The sequence below is a fragment of the Lynx canadensis genome, chromosome E2 (assembly GCF_007474595.2).
Source record: "Lynx canadensis isolate LIC74 chromosome E2, mLynCan4.pri.v2, whole genome shotgun sequence".
Classification (NCBI taxonomy): Eukaryota; Metazoa; Chordata; class Mammalia; order Carnivora; family Felidae; genus Lynx; species Lynx canadensis.
Window position 1 is genome coordinate 39,227,112 of NC_044317.1, and position 11,590 is coordinate 39,238,701.

Here is an 11,590-nt window from a genome sequence, read left to right on the forward strand (position 1 = left end):
GATAAAAAATGTTTGAATCCAGAGTTTGAATTCACAGAAGATTGCAGAAAATGAGTGATGTGAGTATTCATCTTCTGGTTCTTTTAGAACAGTTTTTATGTTGAAAGAAATCTTGTAGCCAAGGAACAATTACTTGAAGTCTCAAATGCTTTCAGACATTTTTCTAGATTGTATGATTGTGCTTATAATAATTTTAACATTGAAGATTCAAATAATTAATGTGCTTTGTTTTGTTTAAAAAATTAGGCTGCAGGTGATATTGTTGATATAAGAGAAGAAATTAAAAGTGACTTTGAATTTAAAGGTAAGCAGTAAGATTGTTTTATGTTTAGTTATTTAAATATTTGCCATATGTATGGATATTCAAGGAGTCTTTTGTGAGATATTAGGATTATATGATACTTTTAAATTCCTGAGATAAAGAACATTTGTTTCATTTATTCATTAATTTTTATAGTTTTTATAACTTTGATATAAAATAGTTATATATTTAATATACTTTAAAATATAAACATTAGTAGATAAATACCTCAGTGAAAAATTTGATTCCTGACCGATTTACTTACGTAGTGAGATGACAGGCTTTCTTCAAAGTTCTTAATGATCCAGATGTCTACAATTCAGAAGACGTGTATTCTGTACATGGATCTGCCTCAAATTTGATCATTGACCTTGGTGGAGTCATAATGTATCTTTTGCTAGTTTTTCTTCTTTTAAAACTGTAGCTTCAGATGTTGTTTTTGGAAGAAAGACTGAATATAATCTAAGTATATTTCAGCCATTCGTTTTATATCGTCTGCAGTGGCATCCCGTACTCGGGTTGTCCCAGGCTCACCTCATAGCTTTCTCTTGCCGGGGATGGGTTACATGTTTGGTTTTTCCTTCTGGAAAGGCAGTGGTTCCCCTGTCAGTTGTAAAGTGTTACAGCAGTGAAAATTTTAAAAGTATTACAGAAATGGTTTATAATTTGCTACTGTAGAAAACCATTACTCTTAACAGTTATTTTGATTTTTTAAATTTCATATTTTAGTAATTAACTCTGAAGATAACTTGTTGGTTGAAATAGAGACAATTTTGGGAGCCATATTCTAGCCATACTATCTCTACTAATATGGCATTAAATTAATAGCAACTGGCTTCAGAAGGTGAAATAAAGGAGACATACATTACAGTTAAAGAACAGAAAGACAAGTTATAATTTTTGTTTGTGGTGACCAATGAAAGATTTTTGTATTTTACATGTCTGAAATATGAAAGTTGTTAATGCTGTTTTATCAATAATAGTTATGGACAATAATAGGCTATGAAACATAATTATGATATTTTTAGATTTAGGAAGCAGGTGTTGTACATTTGAATGTATGATGGAGGTCATCGTTAACCATATCTCATACAGCATTTTAGACTTCTTCCCATTGCCTTCTTCAAAGCTATAATTTGCTTTATAAAAAAGTCTATTTTTTTCAGATGAAAAGCAAATGGATTTGAGTTCAGATTTTCTTTATCTCCTGCCCTCACATGAGGATTACAAATAAGATAAAGTAATTTAAAAAGGAGAAATGTTCATATACAAAATTATAGTCCAACTTCCAGGATTAGCTTCCATAGATTTCCTCCCTAGGGTATTTATGCCTGGCTGTGCCTAGAGTTGAAAGTATCCTGTGACAAGGCTTTGATGTGTTACTTTAGTAACTGAATTCTCTTGAGTAAGGATGGAAGATGTGTATTATTTGTGTTGAATTTTGTGTTATAACTAGGGTACATTGTGACCATTTTTGCTAATGCATTTTTGAAGCTTTCAGGCAGTTCTTCACAGTCTTTAATGTGCATATGAATCCTCTTGGGCTCTTGTTAAAACACAGATTGTGATTTAGCAGATCTGGGGTAGCCCTGAGAGTATATACTTCTGAAATTTTCTGCAGGAATATCAGTGTTGCTGGTCCTTGGACCACACTTTGAGTAGCAAGATTATGAGAGAAATGGATCCTTGGAGTTGTCTTGCTTGCTTAAAAACCATGCATTCCCCCCCCCCCCGATGCCCCTCCCCCCCCCCATCTCCATATCCCCTCTTCTCAGAAGAAAGTCTCACTAAGTCTAGGTTTGTGCTTTTTTAAAGGTGGCTATTAACAGCCATGTCTTTCCTTTTTTTTTAAAAAAAAAATAGCAAAACACCGAATTGCCCATAAACCTCACTCCAAACCAAAAACTTCAGATATTTTTGAAGCAGATTTTGCAAATGATGTCAAATCCAAGGATTTGCTTGCTGATAAGGAACTGTGGGCTCGACTTGAAGAACTAGAGAGACAAGAAGAATTGCTGGGTGAACTTGATAGGTACCGAATGACAAATTATCTTTCCAAGAGATTTTGTTTCTAAACACATTTCCTTGTTAGTCTTTTTCCTCATTAATAAAACAATACATGCTCATTGAAGAAAATACATAAAAGTATATTAAAATATCAATAATCCTCCCACTCGAAATATGTATTAATTTTCTAGAATATTTTCTGTTAGGACTTGTGCATTCATGCACATGCCCATGCATATGTGTGGGTACAGAAATACTTAAAATCCGTATTCCTATGTTTTTAATAACAAGATTCAGCTATGTTTTGTATAATGAAGTACTAAGGTATATCATATAGTCGACATAATAATTATGGGTGTTTTAAATATTTACAATTTAAATGAACTATTTTTATACTGTAGCCAGGATAATGCTGTATATCTAAATGACTTGTTAAAAAGAAAAATTTGCTGTGGATTTGTTTGTTACTGTAAAATGTTTATCCTTGCTTTCCTTTACAAACTTTTCTTTTTATTGAGCAGGCAGTTTGTAATTTGGTCAGGTAGTTATATATATGAACAACTTTTCCAAACTGCTGTTTGAAATATACATTAGCACTCACTTGGAATTGTCAAAATACTCAACGAAATCTATTACTACAGAAGTTCCTATATTATTTTGCTTAAATGATGCACTGTATGCAGTAATTAGTTTCTGTGAAAAATAGGACCTGAAGCACGAAGGATATATGTATATTTTTTTACATTTTACCGACAAATTCTTAGGTCTTTTTGATTAACTGATAATATTCCATTTTTTAAGATCCATCTTGAATCTTGTGATTTTCTTGGGCATGATTTTCTGTTTCTGCATGACATTATTTCAGTTCTATTGCATTTTTGATTTTGTTATTTTTGTAAGGTCTTCAAATCCTTTGTAGAAATGAAGCATGAAAAATGTACATGTGTGTGTATAAATATAATTATATTCATGTGCATACATATAAATCCTTCAATATAAAAAGTTAAAATAATACATGCTTTAAAGTATTCCAAATATAGAAGTAGAAAATAATAATAAATAGCCCCAGTGTTAATAAACAGAAAATAAATTAGCCCCAGTGTTAATGTTCTGGGGCTATAATTTATGGTCTTTAAATACATATCTCTGTGAATTTCTTGCAAATTTCTTGATTGTATTATTTATATCATATTTACGTTGTGTGTGGCCAGTGTCCTCTTGCAAAGGTAAAAAAATCATCTATATTCTACTTATGTTTGAGTAACTACAACATACAGAATTAGCATAGAGTTTTTTGTTGTTGTTGTTATTTCAAAGCGTTCTTATCAGCTAGAATTCTAGTTAAAAATATCTTATTCAAAATCTTAATTTTTGCCCATTGAAATGAACTGAAAATTAGAATATGTAGTATTTTGATGTGTGTTTGATCTTAGTTTTCTCTCTTTCTTATTAGTAAGCCTGATACTATGATTGCAAATGGAGAAGATACATCTTCTGAAGAAGAAAAGGAAGATCAGAACATAAATGTGCATGTGATGCACCAAGTAACAGACTCTGTTCATTCCAGCAGTTGTTATAAGGATGTTACACATTCAGAACTGTTCAATGGCCAAGTGAATAGTCAGTTGAACTGTTCAATGATTGGTTCAAATTCTTATCACAGTAATGAAGATGAAGAAGAAGAAGAAGAAGAAGATGATGATGATGATGATGATGGTGATAATGAAAATGATGTTTTAGGGGTTGGAGATCATTCTGTACCAACAATATATTTTTCTCACACTGTCGAACCTAAGAGGGTTTGTATGCTTTTTGTGTATAATTTAAATATTAACATAATATAAATATATTCTATAATATTCTTTAAAAGAACAGTGTTAGAGTAATTAATATTGTTGATAGTGCCAAATAAAATCATCTTTTGCCTCTTGCTCTGACCAATTTATCTAAAAAAAACAGGGAGAAAAAGTCAATGTCTAGATAGTTCCCATTGGTCCTTTGTTCTTTGAAGACACAGTGGAATTTGAATTGTTTGGGGTCTGGAAAGGAATCAGATTTGAGTAGCAACTACTGTAGCTCCACCTGTCCTTCATTCAGAGAGTTTTCTGAGAATTCTAGAGTTAATTATATTGTGGGTGTTTTGGTGTATTTAGGATGTTGAAAGTGACTATATTAGCTACATTTTTAATTATGCCAGGTTGTTACTTTCTGTGTGGGCATGACATGAATAGGAGCATCATGAGCAAAGTGGAAAAGTTCAGGAGGAAGTAAAAAGTAGCTTCTTTTCAGATAAAGTAAATCTAAACATCTGTGGGTAATCGTGACTCTAGAATTTTGGCATTTAAGAACTGGGGGTTATTGTGAGATCTTTTTTTTTTTAAAGTAGTGTTTATTTTTGAGAGAGAGAGCACAGAAGCAGGGGAGGGACAGAGAGAGGGAGACACAGAGTCTGAAGCAGGTTCCAGGCTCTGAGCTATCAGCACAGAGCCCAACGTGAGGCTTGAACCCATGAACTGTGAGATCATGACCTGAGCCAAAGTTGGATGCTTAACCGACTGGGCCACCCAGGCGCCCCTGTAGAGACCTTCTAATACAGGGTTTTTAAGCTTTTCTTTAGTATCAAAAGACTTTTTGTTCCCCTTGTACTTACTGTAGAATCCCAGTATTTAAAATAGATCAAAACAGTTAGTTCTGATTGGAAGGATAGACTACCTTAAATCCATTCCCTTGCTCCCAGTGCTGCTCTGAGTAGCAACTGGGAATTCATCTTTATACTTAAGGCCTAGAAGTCCATAGACCTGGCTAGTAATACAACAGAAAGTCCTTTGTCTCAGTGCACTGGTCTTTGTACCACAAGATATCCGTGCAGGGATTGCCTGTATCACAGTTAAGGGTCTGTGGTATCAATCTTAAGTGTCTGTGATTATTATTTAATGAAACATGTTTAAAACATATCTGATATTTCTAAGGTCCCTTAAGTTATCCTGCTGTAGTATGAAGTGAAATAATTTATGGTTTTTTATATGTTAATACTTCAGACTAAAGGGAGCATCTTGTGAGTTCTTTAGAAAAAACTGACGTAATAGCCAGAAAAATTTGTTTTAGGATTCTTATTTCATGCTTTAAATTTGTCCTTATTTGCATGTTGATAAAATAGGAAGAATAAATAATATTTGTAGGAATTTTGTGAGGAAGAGCAGTCATTATTAATATGGAAAGTGCAGTGTTAGTGTTGAGTAGAAGAATGACATAATAATCCTACAGGGCTGGTTTTTATTTTTTAGTCCAATTTCTAAAAACTAGAGGTATTTAAAAAATTCCAAATAATTAAGCATTATCTAATATTGCTTTTATGACTTAAATTTTATATTTTCTTACCAAATATTTCTTTTGGTTAATTATGTTCTTTGTTTTGAAATGCATGATTTAAGCCAAAAATTTATATCAAAGTAATGGGGTGATATGAAAACTTATAATAAATCTGTCATTTAATTTAAATGTAATTTGCTTTCTATACAATAATAAAATCCCTAAAGACTAGAATTGGTCATTAAAGAAGATATAATTTAATGCTGTAGAAGTGTGTTAAGGTAAGGACTTCTTAATCCTATAATATAGTGTACATCATTTCATGTCAAAAACTGTCTCTCTTCTTTAATTATAAAGTTTATTTGTTTTAGTTTTGGCTTTGATTTAATTTCTCAGAAGGTTTGTAATTTGCTGTGAAATTTTTAGGTCCGAATAAATACTGGAAAAAATACCACTTTAAAATTCAGTGAGAAGAAAGAAGAAGCCAAACGTAAACGAAAGAACAGCTCTGGCAGTGGTCATTCTGCCCAGGAACTGCCTACCATCAGGACTCCCGCTGACATTTATAGGTGAGTGGTATTCACGGGCAACAGGACAAGCTGCCGTCCCCTTACCTCTTTTTGTAACTGAACATTTACAGGAGCAGGTTGCCTGTAACACAGAAGCCTGTCCATCACGGACAGGTGAGGGGCTCTGATCGGGTTGGCTTAGTATTTTAAAGGCTCTCCCAGGAGCTGCTGAGCCACCACAGCTGCCCAGTTCAGAACAGTTGGAACATTGCATGAGTTTCCCCTTTCCCCCCTCTTTGCCAGTGCTATTAAAACATTCTCAATCTTTCTAGTGAAAAAATCGTAGTATGTTAACTTTAGAAATGTAAGTTTGGGTTTCCAGTGGGCTGGAGCAGTGCTTTCCTGCCACAGCTGTGATGATGCTTGCATGTGGTTTGCCTTTCCACGAAGTAAGTTAAGTATTGCTGTTCCAGTTTTTTGTTGTCTTGTTTGTTGAGAAAGTTATCATTTGGAAATACCTGTTTTTATGACCCATATTTGTAAAATAGTTAAAATTGCTAAATTGTTTTCTAAGTAGGTCTAGATTACATGTAGAATTTTGACAAATTAGACTGTTGTTACCCAGAACATGCTTATAAATAAAGTGCTGTATTAGGCCCCAAAAAATCATATTTTAAAGAATGTAAAATACATCATTTGAAGCTACAAAATTGTTGATTATGAAAATTTTAGATGTAAGTTTGAAAAAAACACCCTAATTTCTAGAAAATATTTTTTAAAATCTTACAAATTCATCCTCGGTTTATGAGTTACCTAAAGTGCGTGTATATGTTTTTGGACATCATAGAGTCTTTGTTGATGTTGTGAATGGAGAATATGTTCCTCGTAAGTCCATTCTGAAGTCTCGCAGCAGAGAGAACAGTGTTTGCAGTGACACCAGTGAAAGCAGTGCTGCTGACTTTGATGACAGACGGGGAGTTCTGAGGAGTATTAGCTGCGAAGAGGCCACTTGTAGTGACACCAGTGAGAGTATTTTGGAAGAGGAACAGGAAGAAAACCATCACAAGAAACTTTTGCCTTTATCAGGAACACCTGAGGTGTGTGTGTATTGTTAACTCTTTATTTCGTATAGTATCTTTCATCACTTTTTGTGAGTTTAAAAAGGTGGTGATAGCAGGGCGCCTGGGTGGCTCAGTCAGTTAAGCGTCTGACTTCAGCTCAGGTTGTGATCTTGTGGTTTGTGAGTTCAAGCCACGCATCGGGCTTGCTGCTGTCAGCGCAGAGCCCGCTTTGGATCATCTGTCCCAGCACTTCCCCCTACCCCCAACTCTCTCTGTCTTTCAAAAATAAACATTAAGAAAAAAAAAGTGGTGTTAGCTCTATTTCAGAAGGGCATATCATTCATTTTCCTGATTTCACAGTTCACTTTTGGAGTCGAAAAGTTATTTCTTTAAAAGAGGGTCTCCTCTCCTTTTTAAAAAATTGCAGCTGCTATATCTCCCTGGTATGGTCTATAAATCTTTAATCTTACAATCTTTAAATTATTATTTTTTTTGTGTAGTTATTTATTGAAGTTAATCAGCTGAGTAATGACATTGTTTATCTTATAGCTTCTTTAGCTGATACATATATTTAATCTCAAAAGTCATGGACCCTAATTAATTCTAGGCTTATTCTTTTTTGATAATTAATAATTTATAAAAAATTAATAGCCACTAGCAAACACACAAGTGCAGATATTATAATCTTAGTTCAAGAAAAATTTTTTGGGGGAAAAGTATTACTAGTCTTAAAGTTCTATTTTTGTGAAATAAGAATTTTAAAGTATCTTCGTTTGCATATACGTTACCTTTTTGACAAGAAGATCATTTAGCAGCTTATTTTAAACGAATTACTACTAGACCAAACTATAGTCATTTTATAATAGTTTATAGGTAGCAGATTATACTTTTCTCTTTTATGTGCTTTAGTTAAAGAAAAAAACTGTATGGCAGGTAATTATCTGAAGTCCTGTGTTTTGGCTTGTGCCAGTGACATATTTATTTTTGGGGGTTATGGAGCCATTTTACAATTTAAAGAAAGTTGTAGATCCTTTCCTCAGAAAAAGTCAGTGCACACATATACATTCTTATCCACCACATTGCACACACTTGTGTGTGGGGGGAATGGTACTGAGGGATCCCAAAACAAAAATTCCTATCTATGAAATAGTCATATGTTAGGGTTTCCATTATTCCCAGGGATGATTTCTTCAATTTTTTTTGTTCTGGGTGTATCTCAAATTTTCAATTTATAAAGTATTTAGAAAAACTGGGGAACTCGTACCTGTATCAAACTGATATACCCATTTGTGCATACATTCAATACATATAAAATATATATGTTTATATATAAATAAGCATATGTAAAACTTCTATTGCTTATACTGAATGGTAACTTAATGGTAATAATAGTACTAAATTGTCACTGGGGATGGAGATCATTAGCATTTAGGGACAGCATGTATGATTAGAATTAGAACGTTCTCCTCCCCATTATATCACCTGATATAATCGTCTCAGTTGACGTAGAAAGTATCTCATTTAACAGTCTTCCATACTGTTAGAAAAACAGGTAATGGATGTAGACCTTTGCTACTTTTTATTTATTTAAGTTTACTTATTATGAGAGAGAGAGAGAGAGTGCTCCCGAGCAGGGGAGGGGCAGAGAGAGAGAGAGAGGGAGACAGAGAATCCCAAGGGTGCTCCACACTCAGCACAGAGCCCTGTGCAGGCTCGATCTCAGCACCATGAGGTCATGACCTGAGCTGAAATCAAGAGTCAGGGGGCGCCTAGGTGACGCAGTCGGTTAAGCGTCCGACTTCAGCCAGGTCACGATCTCGCGGTCCGTGAGTTCAAGCCCCGCGTCGGGCTCTGGGCTGATGGCTCAGAGCCTGGAGCCTGTTTCCGATTCTGTGTCTCCCTCTCTCTCTGCCCCTCCCCCGTTCATGCTCTGTCTCTCTCTGTCCCAAAAAATAAATAAACGTTGAAATCAAGAGTCAGACACTCAACTGACCGAGCCACCCAGGTGCCCAACTTTTACTTTATAAGGACTTAGTGTATCATGGTATAGCTAGACCTCAAGTCTGGGACTTAGTTTTATTTCACTCTAACTAGCTTTGTACTTCATATTGAACAGTTTTTGTTAGCATTCTAAATGCTACAAATTTTTTTTAACATGAAAACAAATAGTTCATGCATATGACAAGTACTTTAAAAGATCTGCTTTTCAGTATCTTTAGACGCTGAAGTGTCTCTTTTTTCAAAAGCATTTTTAATATAGTAAGAAGGCTCAGTGAGCATCATCCTATTTTATCATCCCATTTTATCAATAGGAGTTTTGAGAAAGTAGACTTTAAGTTTCTTTTAAGCGCTTGGATTTCACCCAAGTTCTTGAAATACTGTGGGAGGGTAGGGGCATTCTTGTTTTTTCATTTCTTTGGTGGGGCAAGGTGGAGGGGATGGCTTTTTAAACTTTTCAGGTGATACCCTGTCTTAACTCAGTTTGTACTCTTGGTAGACAAAAGCAAGCAAAATACACATGAAAGTTTAGGTGTCAAATTTTACTTTGTATGTAATGAGTTTTTAGAAGATGAAAGGTGGGGGGGATCCAAATACCAGAGACCTTAAAAATAAAATTGTTATCAAATCCTTGGTTTTTACAGATCTTTATGTAAAAAGATATATGAAGATGTATGTATCTTTGGTTGTATTTCCAGCATTTTGTACACGTTACTTTTGTTCCAGTTGAACAAACAGTTGACTACTTTACATCCAGCAAATTTCCAGCTGAAACGAAAGAACCATTTTGTATGTGTGTGTGTGTGTGTGTGTGTGTGTAACATCTGATTTCCATCATTGAATTAAGTGTAGCAAATTTTGAGACTGATGCTGTCTCCACTAGTATCAGCACTTAATTTTTCAGTTTACACTGATCTCTTGAGTAAAATTGAGGCAAGATGCAATAAAATATTCCAGGTAATTGCATACGTGGACACCACCTAAGAGATGTCACTACTGCTGAAAAGTAAGCTATTGGCTAGCTGGCAGCATGGCCTCCATAGGATAGCTCATTCGTCAGCTCACGTTTGACACCCTAATAGCATTTTTTAGTTTAATACATTAGTTCTCACGTCATGGTCTGGACGTGAATGTATGAAAATTGGGGACCTTTTACATACCCATTTTTGTTTAATCCCAGATAAAACATTCATTTTACATTTTGCTTTCTTACATGTATATTATAAAAATCTATTTATATTTGGTGATGTCATTAAGATGCATTTTAATGGTAGTTGATTTCTCTAAACAGTTTATATTTTGATGTGTATTTATCCAAGAATCTTAAGAATTCATTTTTTTTTTAACATTTATTCATTTTTTGATAGAGACAGCGTGAGTGGGGAAGGGGCAGAGAGCGAGGGAGACACAGAATCCAAAGCAGGCTCCAGGCTCTGAGCTGGCAGCCCAGAGCCCGATGTGGGGCTCAAAGCCATGAGCCATGAGATCATGACCTGAGCTGAAGTCGGATGCTTAACCGACTGAGCCACCCAGGCGCCCCAAGAATTTACTTCTAATGAAAGGAAATGTCTAATTGGCAAATACAGGATCAAGATTTTGTGGGCATCTTATTTGATTTTATTACCATAATCTGACTTTTGTCTTCTAGGCTTTTTCTGGAACTGTAATAGAAAAAGAATTTCTATCGCCCTCCTTAACACCACACCCAACCATGGTTCATCCTGTGTTACCCACCATTCCAGAACGAAAAGAAGTCTTGTCAGAAATATCAGAAGAGACTACCAAGAGGGTTTCAAAGTTCAAAGCTGCCAGATTGCAGCAGAAAAACTAGGGCCTGCCAAGGAGTTTACATCCTAGAACCTTGTTTTGCATTTCTTTAGAATCTGTATAGCAAAATATGTTACATGTAGTTGAAATAAGGCATCCTGAATGCATTTGGCAGCAAGTTCTCTTACTGTTATCAGTGGTATTAAAAAGAAAGTAAATGTTTGAATACTTTAATATTCAGCTTGTTTTGTTAATTCTCTGAATACTGTCAATACTGTTGTCTAAGTTTTCTTAGGATGCGGTGGCAGTATTTGGAATTATTTTTCAAAGAATACTGTTCATACGTATTGTTTTTCTGTTTTGAACTAAATACAGGCAGTTTTGTGCCAGCTGTGAAGTTGTGCATACCATATGGACCATTTTAAGGAAACTTTTAAAATTTCAAATAGATTCAACAATTATATTCCTTACTTTAGCATTTTAAAGGCACTTTAAAAAAATCTACTTCTTGTAGGTTTTGCAGCTAGGTGGCTATTTAAAAAACCTCTCTCTCCCCTTTGACTGTCATTCTATCATCTCTGAGGCAGAAAACTACATGTACCCTTTGGGAAAGTTTCTTTGATTGGAAGAATGGTATT

The 11,590-nt window shown here is 34.6% G+C and overlaps 1 protein-coding gene across 1 annotated transcript in view; it reads left to right on the forward strand.

Annotated features, from left to right (window-relative positions):
- URI1 (URI1 prefoldin like chaperone) overlaps window positions 1-11,178 on the forward strand; it is a 79,293-nt gene extending 68,115 nt beyond the window's left edge. The window contains 8 exon segments of the mRNA XM_030297315.1: window positions 1-10; window positions 12-59; window positions 247-304; window positions 2,165-2,333; window positions 3,762-4,107; window positions 6,044-6,186; window positions 6,974-7,223; window positions 10,834-11,178. The exon segment at window positions 1-10 is cut by the window's left edge and continues 33 nt beyond it. Coding sequence (XP_030153175.1) covers window positions 1-10; window positions 12-59; window positions 247-304; window positions 2,165-2,333; window positions 3,762-4,107; window positions 6,044-6,186; window positions 6,974-7,223; window positions 10,834-11,016 — 1,207 coding nt within the window. The 3' untranslated portion in view covers window positions 11,017-11,178.
- Window positions 11,179-11,590: the final 412 nt, after the last annotated feature.